This window comes from Felis catus, chromosome A3, assembly GCF_018350175.1.
Source record: "Felis catus isolate Fca126 chromosome A3, F.catus_Fca126_mat1.0, whole genome shotgun sequence".
In the NCBI taxonomy this organism is placed as follows: Eukaryota; Metazoa; Chordata; class Mammalia; order Carnivora; family Felidae; genus Felis; species Felis catus.
In genome coordinates this window covers 84,820,788-84,840,472 of record NC_058370.1, presented here as the reverse complement: position 1 = coordinate 84,840,472, position 19,685 = coordinate 84,820,788, and the positions used below count along the sequence as shown (strand labels likewise).

At 39.4% G+C, this 19,685-nt stretch overlaps 1 protein-coding gene across 9 annotated transcripts in view; it reads left to right on the top strand.

Annotated features, from left to right (window-relative positions):
* Positions 1-9,633, top strand: part of LOC111556217 (E3 ubiquitin-protein ligase RNF113A-like) — a 509,945-nt gene extending 500,312 nt beyond the window's left edge. For 7 of the 9 annotated variants that reach the window (XM_045054297.1, XM_045054300.1, XM_045054296.1 and 4 more), the window contains one exon: positions 6,081-9,633. In XM_045054297.1, the coding sequence (XP_044910232.1) occupies positions 6,118-7,155 (1,038 nt within the window). In that variant the 5' untranslated portion in view covers positions 6,081-6,117 and the 3' untranslated portion in view covers positions 7,156-9,633. Of the gene's footprint in view, positions 1-4,260; positions 4,358-6,080 lie in introns of all 9 variants that reach the window. The other 2 variants (XM_045054302.1, XM_045054301.1) reach the window with 1 other exon arrangement.
* The last annotated feature ends 10,052 nt before the right edge of the window (positions 9,634-19,685 follow it).

Genomic DNA, 19,685 nt, shown 5'->3' with positions numbered 1-19,685 from the left:
ACTCAGATGCAGAGAAGTTCTGCCTTCCTCTACCCTGTTTATGAAAAAACTCAAATGAAATGGGAGCGTCAATTGGGAAAATCACTTGATGGTATGGAAGAGTTGGAATTAGCTGTAGAATTCTACCAAAGGTGCAGCGAGATAGAGTGAGCAGCACAGAAGAAAAAATAACAATTGTAGATTCTCTTCGTTTTGACAGAAGAGGGCCTGAGTGTGGCATATCAACATTGACTGATGCTAGGTAGTAGAGAAAGGGAACTAGTAAAAGGTCAGGAAAGTGGAGTTAAAGAGGGTGAGGTGCATGGAGACTGGAAAGGTAAAAGGGGCGGAGGGGAGGAGAAGGGTGAGGAAGAAAGGCTAGATATATGAAAAGTTTCAGGACCTCACGTCCTTTGCAAAAAGAAAATCATTTACCAACCTTTATGTGATTCAGGAAATACTGTGGTTTAGGAAGGTTTAAACTAATGCAGTGGGCATTGGTCCCATGATTGTGGGGAGAAACTACTTCTCCTGCGTAGGACAAATAGGGTGGCTGCAGCCAGCCCCTTTGGAACTCGATATAAAAACATCAATTTGCATCATGGAACCTTGGCCGGCCTGCTTTGTGGCGGTGGTACAAAGCAGTCAATGCTCTATAGATACACAAATTGATTACTTCAATTACCAAAATCAATTTTCCAGAATAGAGTGAAATACATGGAAACGTATCTCAAAAGGTCATTTAAAATTAGCCCAAACTACCAACTGAAGGCCCTGCATTCAGAAGAGCACCTTGCTGCACATTGTAACTCTCCCTTTCCTGTATCTTTGCCTACGTAAGGGTCTGAGGCTAAAAGCACCCAGCTGGAACCTGGTGAAACAACAACCAAATTGCATTGCTCCCTGTGCACTCATGAATCTCTTAATAAGCTCACCTGATACAGTTCTTAGTATGGAACCAGGGTTTACTCCTGTGAGTAAAAGGGTCAGGTCTGTTCTCCCTTCCCCCCCCCCCCCCCTTAATAGATATTGTTTGAATTATGGCTTTCCTTTTAAATTGTGGCTGACCATGTATGTTTTGGGATATGTTGTATGTATTGCATAAACACATAGACCATTTTCTGTTCAGTTACTATATACTTTTATGTGCAACACAGTTATCCACATATATATAATATCTCTCATGCAAATATACAAAAATTCATGAGGATGTTTTGCTCTCTTAAAATCCTTTCAGATTGCTTGGATGATTTTCTTTACATGTTTTCAACTTACCTAACGGCAAACCTCACTTCATTCTACACTAGTCTAATTAATTTGACAGGACTGGAAACTTGTTCTTCCTGTTCACACTTATTATTCATCTTTTCAGAATGCCCTGTAGGGAGGATGAAGCACAATAAAGCAGTATTTACCAAATGCCTTAGTGCTAAATGCCCTTTTATGCTGACTCGGCACATTGGTGGCATTGAGTAGATCTGACTTTAGGGCAGCCTAACAAAAATGACATTTTCTAGAGTATCATCTATTTAAACAGGTCTTAAAGAAGGGAACTATGTCCGTTTTTCCCTGAAGTTTTACAGTGGGCTCTGGGGACTACAATTTATCCCTACTGTATCTGAAATCTTTGCTAAAGAAATGACAGAGGTATCATATTTTGCAAGATAAGCCTTCAGTCGGCAGTGGCAAATGTAGAGATAATTTCAGGTTTCTTTAAGAACTGCAGACATAACCTGAAACATACCAAGCATTTTGAGAGGGGGTGGGTTGAAATGCAGAATCGATAGATGCAACCAGAGAGAAGGGCTTTTCCTTTTAGGCTAACTTTGAAATTTTCCTCAGAGAGCAAACTTTTGATAGGGGGCAAAGATTCTTACAAGGTTGGTACAGGTGGATAATTAAAAAAATAAGAGTGAATTTATCTGCATACATTATTTAAATACCTAAAGCATTTCTCTGCTTTAATGATAAATTACGATCAGTAAAATCTGTTGGCTGCCTTCAAGCTAACTAATGGATCACTAATCAGCAACAGTCGAATCATCCTAACTAAGGTGGAATAAATATCTCCAAGGAAGCTGCAGTTAATTTTTTCGGTCTAAACCTGTACAGATGCTGACATATACATACCTATATTCTTGTACTACATATGTGTGTGTGTGGATATGTGCATACATGTGTTTGTATGCACATGTTAAAAACCTTTGACACCTTCTTGTGCACCCACCACTGCTCTATTCTTCTTGGTATGTTGTATAAGAAAGATTGTTCCTGCCACTAATTAATCCTTAAAGAGATTGGCTGATACATCTCATTGTTACCAATACATTTTTAATTGTTCATTTTACTCCAGCACCATTTGAACACAAGTCAATTTGCAGTTTCATTAGAGGACAGAAAAGGCCTGGGGTCTATCCTTGGTTTCAAAAAAGAAAAGGATAAAAAGCAGGCAAAATTTCAGAAAGAATGTTAATCCTCGAATTAATCAAGCAAGAATTAATGTGTGCTGCTACTTGAGTGCCTAAGTCTTCTTGCCAAGAAGTGCACTTTGTCATACCTACCCCTCCGGAGAAACCTCTTTACAAGCTTTGTGGCCAAATACCCTGGCAACTAATGACGAGCTTTGAAGCAACATTCACAGACCATTTGCTTTGATGACATTTGGAGGCTCTTCTCCCCTCATTCCCATTCTATTGTTACGTAGAGTACACATGCCATACAGCCTTTGAAAACTAATCAATACAGTAAGATTTGTCAGGTTGCAGCTGACTAGTATTACATCTTAAAACTCTTTCCTTAGCTGACTTGTTGTACACATTTTTAAGTTAAACCTTATGAAGGGGGTTGGGTAGATTAGCCTTACCGTATTCACAGGCACACTAGTATGACATGGCTCTTTCTTCCATATTTTAACATCAAAAGCTCATAATCTGTGTAAGTTAACCTTCCATAAAACTAAAATTATATGGTCATCATACATAATCTGATGATTGATTACAGCTGTCACAAAGGTCACAAATTGTAAATGTTTACTACAGTTGCACCATGAAAATTACTACATACTTTAAAAAAATCCATCTAGAGAAAATAGACAGCTTACATTCATAGGTTGCAGAACTGAAGCATATATGTTTTCTTTGTGACTTTTAGCTCTCTTAAAATCAATGTTAAAACCCTTAGGTCTGATTTTTCATTTCAATGTCTTTGTGTAATGTGCCTCAACCATACCTCATCTAATTTAATAAGATGCAAGCTAAGGAAGTACTTAAGTTACTTATCAAGGGTTTCAGATGACACATTATTATTGTATTCAAAAGTCAATATTTGCTAATCATGTTAGTACAGGAACTGTTCCAGGCCTACAATTCTTAAATTGCAGAGATATTTAAGATTAATTAAACCTATCTCCCCTGGTCCTCTCTCTTCACCTCTGTGGAAGGAGTAAATCAATGACATCCTATGTAAGCCCAGAGAGCCAGAGCTTCAAGCCTGAAAGCCACTAACATCCTTAAGCCTCTGTTTGCATCGGCGCCCCAGAGTTGAGCTTTGCCATTTCTCCACGGTTTAAGGAGCGTTTGCGTGTTTTGAGAGCAAAGTTCACCAGTTTGCTTGATGTAATTAGAGAGGTATGACCGTTCCTGAACATACAACCTGGACTCCGATATTTTTTTAAGTCAGGAGAATGCTGAAATGATCATCTGGTCTGACTTCTTTTTTCTTTTTATATGAAACTTTGTGGATAAATTCGCAGCAGACAAACTTGAAAGGGCACTTGCGGTTTCCGAAGCCGGGCACAATGAGAACCTGTGCCTGGGTCCACATCCCTGAAGGGGTTACACTCAAATGACATGATTCCAGTGAACCCCTGACCTCTTGCTTATACCCTTGAGCGGAGACAGCCAGCTGTTCAAAGGTCAAGGCTCCTTTACTTTTAGACAGTAGACTCGTTACACAAGAACCATTTCTAATCTAATGTTACGTACAGAGCCCAGGACCTGGCTGAGATTAAGTGATAAATAAAACTTTGAAGTCTTATTAACATGTATTGACTAGTAGAAAACTGCCAAACATAGTACTTCAGTGATGACTACATTAGCTGCTAGTTCAGTTCCCTAAGGAGAGACTAGTGCATTAGCCCAGTGTGCCACCCAGCATATATTTACAGGTAGTTCGTGAAAACAGTAATGCTATGCACACTGAATATCTGGAACATGAATCAATGGAGACCAGCTAATTAGGTTATAAATGCATTGGTTTTATTTTTAACGTGTCCTCAAATAGAGTCTGCGAGTAAGCATTCTGAAATGGGGCTCTTAAACTGAGAGAAGCGACAATCAGATTATTCTCTGCCACTCTCCAATCAATCCAGAAGAGGCAGGTAAAATACTCTGATGCATATTCTATATAATCAGAATGACACATCCTATTAATATTCCAATTACTGTTGAACTATTAGCAATGCCTGAGTCTGGTGTCTTAGAGCCTCATAGCAGTAATCCGGGAACTTCGTGTCATCTTTTGTATTCATTCAATTTAAAATGAGACAATTTTCCCTTTAAAGCACTTTTATTAAACATTATTTTATGCATGGATTTAACATCCTAATTGATTTAGGTGGACTCTCAGAATGAGATGCTAACTCCTTTTGTTCTTTTCTTTGCTGAAAGAGGTCAGCAGCTGTGATCTTATTTATAAATTTAAATGCCAAATTTTAGCACAGTGAGTTATTATTAAAATAATAGTTATTCGTGTTCATAAAAAATCTCTATTCACACTGTAAAAACCAGGAATCCGATAATTTAATAAACTGGTCTAGAGTAAGAATGGGCCAGAATTGTCACTCAGAACACATAAAAATCATAAAATCGTACACATGAAAGTGACTTTGGAAAAAGCACTGAGATGTTTCCACTCTTCTAAATATTGCCTCAACCTAAAATTTGCTTCTTTTTTTTGAAACTCATATAGGAATATATTCAGTACCACAGAAAAAATACAGTTCTATAAGCGAAATATAGAACTACTAGTTGAAAAAGTCAAACTTGCCAGCATTTCGTCCATGTTTTAGGTTGTTTGCTGTATCTTAAATTGATTTTGGTTAAATGAGTTTGTGTGATGGTACAGCGTAGATCAACCTCTGCTTTCTTACATTATGTAGCTGCTACTGGCCATGAATATCATGAATGTGGCACACAATGCTGATGCCTTGGCACAGCTTGAGAGGAGTGGATATAGAAAAAGGTGGATGCTGGGGCACCTGGCTGGCTCACTTGGTTAAGCGTTGGATTTTGGCTCAGGTCATGATCTCATGGTTTGTGGGTTTGAGCCCCGTGTTGGGCTCTGTGCTGACAGCTCAGAGCCTGGAACCTGCATTGGATTCTGTGTGTGTGTCTCTCTCTCTCTGCACATCCCCCCACTCGTGCTCTGTCTCTGTCTCTCAAAAAGAAATAAACTTAAAAAAAAAGGAAAGAAAAAGGTTGATGGATATGAGAAATTGTTTTGGGGTAAAGTCTAAAAGATGAAAGGTTGAAGTTGGGATATGAGTAAAATGGAGGAATCAAGGAGGATCAAGGAGGAATCAAGGCTTATGGCTTGAGAAATTGAGTAGATAGTTATTTCCAAAGATGGAAAATACTGGGGAGAAGAGGTTGAGTTGGGGTCTGCTGGTGCAATAAAGACTTCTCTTTGGACATGGTAAGTTAGAGATGCCCACGTGGAGATATCAAGGGTGAAGTTGGATATTTAAATCTGAAGCTCAGAAGTAAGGTATTGACTAAAGATGTCAACTTAAGCATTGTCAGCATACATATGGCATTAAAAGCTATGAAAATGGATGAGCTAACTCAAGGCCTGAGTATAGAGAGAAAAGAGGGACTGAACTCTGAAGAATCAGCGTTTAAAACCCAGGCAGTACGTAGCCTCTGTGTCAGGGCCAGAGACCACGCTCCAGAAGACTTGATCAGATGACCCAAGATGAGATTTGAAAGGCATTCCTTTCCTCATACCCTAAAGAACTGTACCAAATTGAGATATATGCTTGTGAAGGATCATTTTATTGTTCTTATTTTTATTTTTATTTTTTTATTAAAACTTCAATACAGAGCACACCACAGCCGTTCTGGAGCTTGGGACTCTAAAATGGCAGAGCAGCTTTCTCCGGGAAAGACGACAGACCAGGTGTGTACCTTCCTCTTCAAAAAGCCTGGTAGACAAAAAGGGGCTGCAGGCTGCAGAAAGCGCCCCGTCTGCAACCGGGAGTCTGGAGACGGCAACAGCAGCAGCAGCAGCAGTGACGAAGGCAGCACAGTGGTTCGCCCAGAAAACAAGCGGGTGATCCACAATCCGATGATACAGAAGACCCATGGTGGTGGTAAACAGAGAGTGGCTGCTCTGTTGAGCAGCAAGGAGGAGGAGACGGAGCCCCAGAGCCTTGGCATGGTGTACAAGTCCACCCGCTCAGCAAAGCCTGTGGGACCAGAGGATATGGGGGCGACTGCAGTCTACGAGCTAGACACAGAGAAGGAGCGTGACGCACAAGCCATCTTTGAGCGCAGCCAGAAGATCCAGGAAAAGCTAAGGGGCAAGGAAGATGACAAGATCTATCGGGGGATCAATAATTATAAGAAATACATGAAGCCCAAGGATACGTCTATGGGCAATGCTTCCTCCGGGATGGTGAGGAAGGGCCCCATCCGAGCTCCCGAGCATCTTCGTGCCACTGTGCGCTGGGATTACCAGCCCGACATTTGTAAGGACTACAAGGAGACTGGCTTTTGTGGCTTTGGAGACAGCTGCAAGTTCCTCCATGACCGTTCAGATTACAAGCATGGGTGGCAGATCGAACGTGAGCTTGATGAGGGTCGCTATGGTGTCTATGAGGATGAAAACTATGAAGTGGCAAGTGATGAGGAGGAGATACCATTCAAGTGTTTCATTTGTCGCCAGACCTTCCAGAATCCAGTTGTCACCAAGTGCAGGCATTATTTCTGCGAGAGCTGTGCACTGCAGCATTTCCGCACCACCCCTCGCTGCTATGTCTGTGACCAGCAGACCAACGGTGTCTTCAATCCAGCGAAAGAATTAATTGCTAAGTTGGAGAAGCATCGACCTGCAGAAGAGGGTGGTGCTTCCAACTTCCCAGAAGATCTAGATGAGAGTCGAATCCCCATTACTTAGTTTTCCCATTATTCTCATACCTCAAAATAAATATTTTGTGCTAAGCAACGGATTTGAAAATGAGTACAGTAAGAGGGTAGGAAAAAAAAAGAGGCCGAGGGACATGCTAACCATACTCTTGAATCAGAACCTTTGCAGTTGCTGTTCCCTGTGTTTCTGGGACACTTCACCCTCAGAATTCTATATGACTCACTCCCTCACATTCTCCTGGTATCCATGCAAATGTCATCCATTTAAGTGAGGACCTCACTGACTGCCTTATTTAAAATAACAACACCAATCCTGTCCCTATCACTGTCTATCCTCCTTCCTCTGTTTTTTCTCCATAGAATTTATCACTGTCTGGTGTATATTTACTTGTTATTTGCTTGTTTCTCTCTCTCCTCACTAGAACATAAGCCCTATAAAGAATTTTGTTCCCGTTTCACTGCTGTGATCACAAAATATCTCCCACCCCAACCCTGCAAATACTTGACACACAGTAGGTTCTCCATATATTTTTTAAATGAACGAATGAAAGAACAAACCAGAAAAAAGAGATAAAAGGGAACAGCTAACAAAGTAGGAGGAAAACCTGGAGGTATCTCAGAGGCTAAAACAAAAAAAAGGTTTGGAAATGGAATATGGTCTAATATGTTAAATGCTGCAGAAGGGTCCAGGAAGATGATAAAGCAACAAATGCATTACATTTGGCATTATGAGAGTAACTGATGTTGACAAGAGCAGTTTCAGTATAGTGGTTAGGACAGGAGTCAGAATTATTAAGGGTGAGGCGATACTAGGAGATAAGGAAGTGGAAATAGAGGCAGTAGGTAACGAATTTGAGAAGCTGCTGTGAAGAAAAGTACGGGTATAAGGCAGTTCATAAAGAGGAATATGAGATGAAGCAAGGGTGTATTATTTGCTCTGGATTTTTAGTGGGGTATTGATTATCTCCTGCCACAATATTGCTGGTTAACAAACAACCATAAAACCTTAGTGGCATTCGATAATACGCAATTTTTATTTCCCTGGCGTGGTTAGCTAGGTGGCTTTGCTTTACGTCTGGAATTTGGCTGATGTAGGCTGGCTTCAGCTGGGATTACTTAAGTATGTTCCACGTGTCTCTCATCCTCCACCAGCCTAGTCCAGGCATGTTCTCCTCATGACACTGAGCCACGATACCTAAGTGGAAATGGGCAAGTTCTCTTGCCAGTTCAGAACCAGGACACTGTCACTTTGTCTTCATTCTCCTGACTAAAGCAAGCAAGAGGCCAGCTAGATTCAAAGGAGAAGTAGTCCAGTTACTATTGCTGTGATGCAAACTGCCCTAAAACTTAGCAATGAAAAATAACCATTTTATTATCCTTAACAATGTCTTTGGGTCAGGAACTCAGGGCACAGTAGGGTTGGCTTTCCTCTGCCCCATGATGTCTGAAACCTCAGTTGGTGAGATTCAAAGACTAGGGACTGGAATCATCTGGAGGCATCTTTACTTGTGTTTGATAGTGATACTGGTTGTCAGCTAGGACTACAGCTGGAGCTCTTGGCTGGAACACTAGCATGTGTCTTCTCCATGTGGGTTAGACTTTCTCACACCATAACAGAATTAATTGCTTCTTTCATGGCAGCTCAGAACTCTGAAGGCTGATAACCCAGTGTGTAAAGCATGAAGCAGGTCTTCTTTTATTACCTGGTCTCAGAAGTCAAGCAGTGTCCCTTCTGATGCGTTCTGCTGGCCACAAACCAATTCTCAAGCCTTCCCCAGATTTAAGGAGAGGAGGATTATACTCTACCACTTAATGGAGGAGTGGTAAATTTAGGAAATGGATGCAGGCACATTTATGAGTGGGAGGGGGAAGAAGAAAGGTGCAGTAGTTTACTTTCTAATATTAGTTGTACTTCATTCGGTGTTGCTTGACCCTATGTATTCATTCTACCTGAGAGCAGCCAACACAGACCAGAAGGTTCTTCACCCTACACGGAAAGAAAATGTGTTTTTAACCTGAGACTGGAGCTCCCAGGATAAAGAGTTTATCCAAATTGACTCCACCTACTCGATTTTGAAGTTAAGTCCCTGAAGATTCTTGGGCATGGCTGCTGAAAAAGCTGCTTTGCATTTAAAAGTCTCAACAGAGAGTATAAAAGCAAGTGTCAGCAGTCATGTATTATAGGAGTTGGTTCTCAGTGTTTGACTCAGTGATGCCCAGGGCCTTCTCCTGAGACATTTCTAGGGTGGCTTTGGTGTCCAGAAACTTCAGTACAGCAACGCTTTACAGACCATGCTGATTGCAGATTAATTTTGCGAAAACCTGTAAGATATTTCAGGTCTTTGAGTTATTTGAGTATTCAATTTAATTTTATCCACAGATGTTTATATAGGATTTCTCTTATTATTTCATTTGATATATTTAATTGTAATGTGCCATCATTTCAAATCACATTTTGGATATGTTAAACCTAAACATGTGGGAAATAAATGAAACTTTTAAAAGTAGATTCTGCTTTTCCTTGTGGGTTTTCTGGGCTAAAGCATTGAAAATAAGCTGACATCTGTTGTAAATTTATGCTATATACTTCTGGTCTCTAAAACCACATACAACTTTATACAATACAATAAATGCAATGCAATGAAATATATATACAGTAGTTCCCCCCCCACACACACACACTTATCTATAGGGGATACATTCCAAGACCCCCAGTGGATGCCTGAAACCACAGATTATACCAAAGCCCACATATACTATGTATTTTACTATACATAAATACCTATGATAACATTTAAAAGAGTTTCAAATCTTTGGTGTTACATATTGGATGTAAATGAAAAACCACATGCAAAATCATTGACAAAATATACTGTTTGAAGAAGGTGAGATCTTTCTCGTGAGTAGGAAGAGGAGTGTTTGAATAAATATCATCAATATTTATAAAGCATTTTGTAGTTTAAAAAAAGTTTTTGAATGGTTTTCTGAATAGCCTTCTGTTGTGTGTAAGGCAGGCATTATTGTTTTATATTCATTTTATAGATGTGGAAACAGGATCAGAATATTTAAATGGTTTTGTTTCACAAAGCAAGGAAATGGCAGAGTTATAATTTGAACCCTGTTTTATTGCATCTCACTGAATGGATTATGTGTGTTTATAAAGATACACCTAAATTTATACATGTTTCTATACATGTGTCAATAACATAGGTCAATATTGTGTAATCCATTATCACATATCTAATTGTGTGTATGTCTATAGAAATGAATATACTAATAATTATTTAGATCTTAAGCGCAATCACTCACATATTTTAATAGATACAAATGTATACTTATTCATACATTTTTCCATCTACCTATCAAACTTCTGTTTGATACCTGAAAATATGTTTGCATTTGGTACACATTTTGATAAAGAAGTATTTAAAAGAGGGGCGCCTGGGTGGCTCAGTTGGTTGGGCGGCCGACTACAGCTCGGATCATGATTTCACGGTCTGTGAGTTCGAGCCCCACATGGGGCTCTGTGCTGACAGCTCAGAGCCTGGAGCCTGCTTCCGATTCTGTCTCCCTCTCTCTCTGCCCCTTCCCTGCTTGCTCTCTGTGTGTCTCTCTCTCTCAAAAATAAACATTAAGTATTTAAAAGAATACAGCTAATAAAGACGCCTTTACATTTTGAAAGTCAAACTAACAGAGCCTTAGTATTTAAAGTTGGCATTTTACCCACTCCTTTTCAGAGCTAAAGGGATTCAATAGTTAAAAATTCTATGAACATTTATGAGGAGGAGCCAAAACAGAGAAAACAGTGTTTACATATAATCCATCCTTGACGTGAACAAAACTTTTGATAAAATTGTAACATAGAAGACTCGTCCATAAATTCAAGGGCAAAGAACTTAAGAAAAAACCCAAATGGGCAGGCGTTTACCAGATGCCATGTGGTGTAAGTGCAAAAGAGCTGATAAATGTGGGTGAAGCAGAGTAGGTCTCCTGGATTAGCTACCTTCTAAATATGGATCCAGGAGAAGGAAATGGCAAAGAGGAAAGAAAGTCAAAAACACCAAACCACAAGAGCTCAGGCCTAAACGCACAAAAGGCAAAAGGCGAGGTTCTGAGGAGTAAAGTTAAAAAAGGACTTATGGCAATTCATGAATGTCTCAAACCCATGACCAAGTTTAATGTACCTGTGTCTTGCCACACCTCCAGGATTCTAAGAAGCTATTTGTTGTAAGACGAAGAATTCAGTAACCGTCCTTTTGGAGAAAAACACTATATTAAATTGCACGATGAATCTAGGACATAGTCTGGTTGCAGAAATGTGAAAAAACGTGTGTTGGGCAGCTGGTACATCTTTAAATCAAGGGAATAAATGTTTGACTTGAACCACTTTGATTAAGAGAAAGATGTATTTCGTGAATAGTACTCAAACGATAACAAGGTTTAACAGAGAGCAGAGTCTCAGTGAGGTACAATTAAACAAATAGTTAAATAATCTAACATACAAGTGTTTCAACAAGAAATCACAGACTGCCTTGATCACCACTCGGTGCACAGTGCGTGAGTCAGAAGAAATTATTTCAGCACCATTGAAGGGAAGAGCCATGTTGTGCTCAATTCTGGTTGACTTATTGCAAATAAGGGTATCAGAGAAAATGAGAAGTTTATGGCAGGAGGTAGATAAAGTTATTCAGTGACTCAAGGAAATTAATTATAGAGGAAAAGCTCAAAAACTAGGTGCGTCTGTGATGACCTCATTGAGGGAAGCGAAATGACAGGTGTTGCAAAGGCGGATACCCTGAAGGGATCTACATTTATAACAACCAAAAAGGGAAGTCTGAAATCCCCACGAGAGGTAAGCATGAGCAAAATTTAATTGATATCTCTCATCCACCCTTTGATATTAGGTAACATTGGAAAGAAAGAGTTCTGAGAAGTGATTAACATGAATGCAAACAATCCAAATATGGACCTGATTAAGAATTCAGAGGGAGAAAAATAAACTCATACGAAGGCACATCTTTTACAATTTTACTTTATCTGGAATTTTTCTGACCCCGAATGAACAGTTAAGGAGAAAAAAATGTACCCCTATCTTGTCTGGAACTGGTATGTGAATTCAAGTTCTCAGTTTTAATATCAGGCAAAGCTTTTTTCTTTGTTTATTCTTGTTAAAATATTACACAAAATGAAACCTAAGTAGTTTGTAATAACTACTGTTCAGATGCCACATTTCAGTTATTACGCCGTGTCTTTATGACTCAGAAACCTTTGAGACTAGACCTGTGTGAGATCCTCAGGTTCTGCTCCTCCTCTCACTTATGTTTGCATCTGATCACAGTGATTTGAGCATTTAGTGAAGGAGAACAGAAGGAAAAAAAGTGCTCACGTTGTTTATACACAGAATACAGATTAATAGTAAAGTAAAAGTTCATTTGGCATAAAGTGTTGATCAGGATGTCTCTTCAGAATATTTCTATACTAGCCTTGCATTCAAGAAGCATATTTGGATTCTATTAAAAAGAACCCTGACACATTAAAAAAAATTCTCAACATCACTCATCATCAGGGAAATACAAACCAAAACCACAATGAGATACCACCTCACACCTGTCAGAATGGGTAACATTAACAACTAAGGCAACAACAGATGTTGGCGAGGATGTGGATCAAAAGGATCTCTTGCACTGCTGGTGGAAATGCAAACTGGTGCAGCTACTCTAGAAAACACTATGGAGGTTCTCAAAAAAGTTGAACTACCCTATGACCCAGCAATTGCACTATTAGGTGTTTATCCAAGGGATACAGGAATGCTATTTCGAAGGGACACATGCACCCCAATGTTTATAGCAGCACTATCAACAATAGCCAAAGTATGGAAAGAGCCCAAATGTCCATCGATGGATGAATGGATAAAGAAGATGTGGTATATATATACAGTGGAGTATTACTTAGTAATCAAAAAGAATGAAATCTTGCCATTTGCAAGTATGTGAATGGAACTAGAGGGTATTATGCTAAGCGAAATTAGAGAAAGACAAATATATGACTTCACTCATATGAGGACTTCAAGATACAAAACAGATGAACATAAGGAAAGGGAAGCAAAAATAAAAACAGGGAGAGGGACCAAACATAAGAGACTTTTAAACATGGAGCACAGAGAGTTGCTGGAGGGGTTGTGGGAAGGGGGCTGGGCTAAATGGGTAAGGGGCATTAAGGAATCTACTTCTGAAATCATTGTTGCACTATATGCTAACTAACTTGGATATAAATTTTAAAAAATTAAAGAGAAAGGAAAAAAATGGCAAAAAACAACAACAAAGAACCCTCTAGAAGGCCTAGAATCTGCCTAGGAAATAACTAACAAAACATGAATGCCCTTAAACCTCACCGTTCTGTAATTGCAAGTAAGGTCTTATTAACAGTAATGACTTAGGGCACCTGGGTGGCTCAGTCAGTTGAGCATCCAACTTCAGCTCAGGTCATGATCTCCCAATTGGTGAGTTCAAGCCCCACGTTAGGCTCTGTGCTGACAACTCAGAGCCTGGACCTGCTTCGGATTCTGTGTCTCCCTCTCTCTCTGCCTGTCTCCTGATCACACTCTGTCTCTCAAAAATAAATACTAAAAACAAAAGAAAACAAAAACCCAGTAATGACCAATATTCCTGGAGTTAGAAAGGCTTTTTTTAGAATAATATTATATCCAGAAACATTAATGAGAGGAGTGCATCTTCTGTTTCCTAAAAATTTTAAACTCTGTATAACTGAAGGTAGTATTAACAGAGTTGAGAGAAAAAAATGACAAAATGACAAAATAATAGGTTTAAGCCTACATAAAAAGTTATCTGAATATAAAAAAGCTACTACCTTAAAATACGAATGCTCTTGAAAATCTAAAAGATGATTGATAATTACAGAAAATGGACAAGTAATAGATATAAAACAAGTTCCACTACTAATCAAAGCAATGTAAAATGAAATTACAAAATAATATGTTTCGCCTCTCATAAAATGAATTGTTAGTAATCTGAGCTGAGCAGGGTATGGGGGAATGACAAACCCTCTTAGATGAGAAATGAGATTTTAAATTGGAACATTTTTAGAGGGTGATTTAATAAGATAAATAAAAAATTTAAATGCAAAAATTTTGCCTCAGCAATTCCACTTCTTGGAACATATTCCAATGAAACAATTGGACAAGTACACAAAATTTGTGTGCACATATGTAGAGATTTTATAATAAGGAAATAATATAGATAGATTGAAAATAACCCTGAGAGTTGATGGGGGATGGGAGGGAGGGGAGGGTGGGTGATGGGTATTGAAGAGGGCATTTTTTGGGATGAGCACTGGGTATTGTATGGAAACCAATTTGACAATAAATTTCATAAAAAAATAAAATAACCCTAATGTTTATTGGTCAAAGTTGGCTAAATAAAGAATAATAGAGTTATAAAATGGAATACGGTAGAGCCTTCAAAAGGATCAAGTGATTATTATGTAGAGTTTTTCCTGAATGCAAGCACGGTCACACACTAGGAAATCAAGCATAATAACTTTCTATAATAATATATGAGAAGGTCATATATCTATAAATGTTTGTTATAGATCGAATAATGTCCCTCCCCAAAGGAAATTCAGGCAATGTGACCATGGAGGCAGGGATTAGAATGACATAGCCAAAAGCCAAAGAATGCCAGTAGCTACCAGAAGCTAGACCAGGCAAGGAATGATGCTTCCCCAGAGACTCCAAAGGAACATAGGCCTGCAGACATCTTGATTTTAGTCCAGTGGAACTGCTTTTGGACTTCTGGCCTCTAGAACTGTGACAGAATAAATTTGTGTTGTTTTCAGCAAGTTTCTGGTAATTTGTTACAGCAGGCACTGGAAACTAATACAGATTTGGTGCTGAGAAGGAGATGCTACTGTAACACATACACAAAAATGTGAAAATGGCTTTGGAATTGAACAGTGGGTCGTGGCTGGCAGAATTTTGAAGTCCATGATAGAAAAATCCTAGATTTCCTTAAAAGGACTGTTGGTAGAAAAGGGTATCTTCAAGATGTTGCTGGTGAGGGCTAAGAAGGAGAGCATGATCGGGGCGCCTGGGTGGCGCAGTTGGTTAAGCCTCCGACTTCAGCCAGGTCACGATCTCGTGGTCCGTGAGTTCGAGCCCCGCGTCGGGCTCTGGGCTGATGGCTCAGAGCCTGGATCCTGTTTCCGATTCTGTGTCTCCCTCTCTCTCTGCCCCTCCCCCGTTCATGCTCTGTCTCTCTCTGTCCCCAAAAAATAAATAAATGTTGAAAAAAAATTTTTTTTAAAAAAGAAGGAGAGCATGACGGAGAAAGCCTGTATTGTCTTACAAGATACATACACTGCCATACACAAGATGTCGGTAGAAAAATGCATGCTGAAGCTGCTGGGAAGGCTCAGAAGGAAATGAGGAACAGTATTTTCAAAACTTGAGAAAAGGGGATCCTTGTTATGTAGCGGCAGAAAATCTAGCTGAATTGTATTCTGCCAGGTTATATGGAAAGCAGAATTTGTAAGTGATGACCTGTGGTTATTTAGCTGAGGAGATGTCTAAGCAAAATGTTCAAAGTCCAGGCTGGTTTCTTCTTGTTGTTTACGATAAAATGGGAAAAGAAAGAGGCAAATTAAGGGAAGAATTATTAAGTAAAAGAAAACCAGGACTTGATTTTGGAATTTCTCAGTCTATCCAGACAAAATTAGGAGATTCACTGTTAGAAGTATGTGTTCTGGCAAGATGGCTGAGGGTATAGCTGGCGGGACAAAATTTGCAGGAGAGATTAGGCATGTGTGACTCATGGATACCCTGAACAGTCTCAGTAGAAGTGAGGAATAGAGATGGGGTGATCCAGGAGAGATCTTTGGACGACCATAATGTCTAATGGTGTGAATCTCGTGATATACATGCAGACTCACAAAGTGTTTGAAGATGTTATTCCAACACTGCCAGCTGTTATGCAGACATTGCCAACATGGACCAAAAGGCACAGGGCAAGGATGAAATGAAGTAAGGCTTTTGGACCCCCCAAATTCTACAGGCAAGAAACAGAATGATAAAACTACTCGGTTGCAAAAATATTACCACCCTTCAAAAAAAAAAAAAAAAAAGACTCTGAAGGCAGAACCTTGGGCTCAGAGGGTGAAACCATGGAAATGTATACAGTTTTATCTTTATGTGTTTTTACATAAATAGTATCTGATCTTACTCTGTTTCTTTTTTGTATTCAACACTATGATTTTAAAATTTAACCACATTGCTATGTACATATCTAATCTGTTGCTCCCATCTCTGAGTCCTTCCAGGGGATATTCTTGTATATGTCCCTTATAATAGATTCGTTCTCTATGGTAGCACAAGGTAGGATTACAATTCCTGATCCCTGGTTGTCAGGTGGACCATGTGCCTAGTTCTAACCAATGAATTGTATGAAGAGTGACATGTGTCATTTCTGGGTTAGAGCATTTAATCACCCGTTCAGGACTTCCTAAGACCTGCTTCTCCCTGTGGCTCAGGGATGAGCAATGTTCAAAAAAGGCTGCTTTATCAGTATGGGCCCCAAAGAGACTAGCTGAGTAAGGAAGCCCCTGCCAATGCGTGCTGGACACATAGTGTGAACAAAAATGAACTTGTGTTTATTCAAACCACGGAGATTTGGGGATTCTTTGTTTCACAACACAACTGAGTTTATCCTGACAGCTGTATCTTCTAAGACACTCTGTGAGAATCTATCTGGGGTATATACCCTGGAGCAGAATTGGTATGTGTATACCTAAGTTGGCTAAGTACTGACAGCTCTCCAAGATGGCTACCCCAGTCTACACTCCCTACATGCCCCATCCCTGCCAACATTTCACATTTTCCAGCTTCTAATTTTTGTGACACTAATTGGCATAAATGGATATCTCATTATTTCTTTATTTGCATTTCTCTGATAAAAATTAATTTAAGGAGTTATGCTCATTAGCCTTTGGGAATTTGTTGTCTATACATTTTTTTTGTTGTTCATATGCCTTGTCCATTTTTCTATCATAGTTGCACAATTGTGTTTCCCTTGTTGATTTTTAGGATTTCCTTTTATAAATAATAATCAAAGGATATTAGAATAATCAAGGTCAGTTGGATATTAAAAATATCTTCTCCATTTGTCTACTTACTCTTTCCATCATGACCTGAGCTGACCAAAATTCTTCTTAATTCTGATGTGATCAAAGCACTAATTTTTTGCACTTTGAAATTTTGTTGAAGGGGCGCCTGGGTGGCTCAGTCGGTTGAGCATCCGACTTCGGCTCAGGTCATGATCTTGCAGTCTGTGAGTTCAAGCACCGTGTCGGGCTCTGTGCCGGCAACTCAGAGCCTGGAGCCTGTTTCAGATTCTGTGTCTCCCTCTCTCTCTGCCCCTCCCCTGCTCATGCTCTATGTCTCTCTGTCAAAAATAAATAAACATTAAAAAATTTTAAAAATTTTTTTTGTTGAAGAAATCCTTTCCCACTGTTAGGTTACAAGCATGTTTATTATTTTTTTTTAATGTTTACTTATTTTTAAGAGAGAAACAGAGTGCGAGTGGGAGAGGGACAGAGAGAGAGGGAGACACAGAATCTGAAGCAGGCTGCAGGCTCTGAGCTGTCAGCACAGAGCCCAATGTGGGGCTCAAACCCATGAATTGTGAGATCATGACCTGAGCCGAAGTCATGCTCAACAAACTGAGTCACCCAAGCACCCCTACAAGCGTATTTTTATATACCCTATTCTGAAGGCTAGAATGCTAAAATGTTGAAATGTTAAATGTTTGAATGATATAATTTCTGATAGCCTTGTTTTTCTTTTCGGTATTTATTGAGCACTCACTATGTTCCAAGTATGGTGCAAAGTATTTAATTCTTGTAGCATTGCTTTGAGGAAGGTACCAATAGAAAACCTGTTTTACAGAGAAGCAAATTGAGCCTCAGAGAGGCCATGTGAATTCCCCAAGGTCATATAGCTAATAAGTGGCAGAATTTGTATTGTAATCAGGTGGTCTTATTTTAGAATGTCCTTGTTCATGGGCATAGGATAGTATGAGTTCAAGGTTCAACTAACTGACTTCTCTTTATTGAGCATCCTATGTGTGTATCACAAACCAAGCAAGCCCTGCCTTTGGGAAAAGTAATCATTTCATATATATGTGTATATATGTCATATTGTTTTTGATATTTTTAATATATATACTTTAAAAAAGGTATTAGCTTTCCTTTTTAATTACTATGTAGAATTTCTTTTGAGCATTTCTGCCAGATGTTATGTTAGATGCTGGGATGTGGCAATGAACAAGAAAGGGAGGTCTCTACACTCCTCGAGCTTAGAGGAGGAGACAGACAGTGAATCCCTAAATGACCTCAGCAAAGAGGTGGGATAAGAATATTCCAAGCAGTAGGAATGGCATGGACATTAGGCAGGAAAAGGTATGCATTTATCCAGCAAATCCCTGTAGATCACAGGGTTGTCTCCTTAAAGAGGAAATAGAAAAAGCATTGAGTTCCCATAGGATTTAACAAAAATCCCACAAGTTCTTACTCAACATATCCCATTTTAATGATTAACTTCATGAGGTCAATCTCTTAAGATAGAGGACTATAAAATATTCCTTTGTTATAATACTATAGTTTGTCATCATGGGATTATTTTAATTAAAGCACTTGATTAAACCCTAATTGTTAAGTATTTAATTAAAGTATCTGATTCAGATCAAACCAGAGAAATCCGGTTTCTCTAATGTTCTTCAAATACACAAACATGCACACATTCACATACGCATGCCGAAACATTCTCACACACATACACAAGCAGTAACACAACCACACTCACAGGCACACCCTCAGACACACTCACATACTCCTGCGTATTCGTGTGTAGTAGAGCATCCTCGCACTCACAGTCATATAAACACACACTCCTCTCACATAAACCCACACTTTCTAAGGGGCGCACAACTCATTTATTCAACATTTTAACAAATACTCACTGATAATATACCAAATGCCAAGCCCTAGAGATACAACAAAAAAAACCCAGGATTCGTCTCTGCCCTCATGGGGCTGACCTTCTAGTGGGGCATACAGAGACTCAACCAGACAGCAAAAAATGCACATTATAATTCCAGGTTGTAATGAACACCATGGAGAAAATAAGCCAGGTGATGAGACAACAGTTACTGGAGGTAGTCACCATGTTTAGAGCAGATGGAAAAGGCTTCTCTGGAAGATGAAATTTGAACTGAAGCCTGAATAACAATAATGAGCCAGCCATTCAGAGGAAGGGGAAAAGAACAGTGCAGGCTGAGAGGAGAACAAGTGCCTGGACAAAGGGCTTTGTGTGGACAAGGAACCAAAATGTGGTCATATGGCTGAACTTTATTGAGTAGAATAAGAGCTAGGAAGGGACACAGGAGTTAAGTCCAGCCAGCCCTTTATAAACCGTGGGGCTGAGTTGGGGCTTATTATGAAAACAAACAAATAGTAGACAGTGTATAATGTAAGTGCCCCCAGTTGATAGGA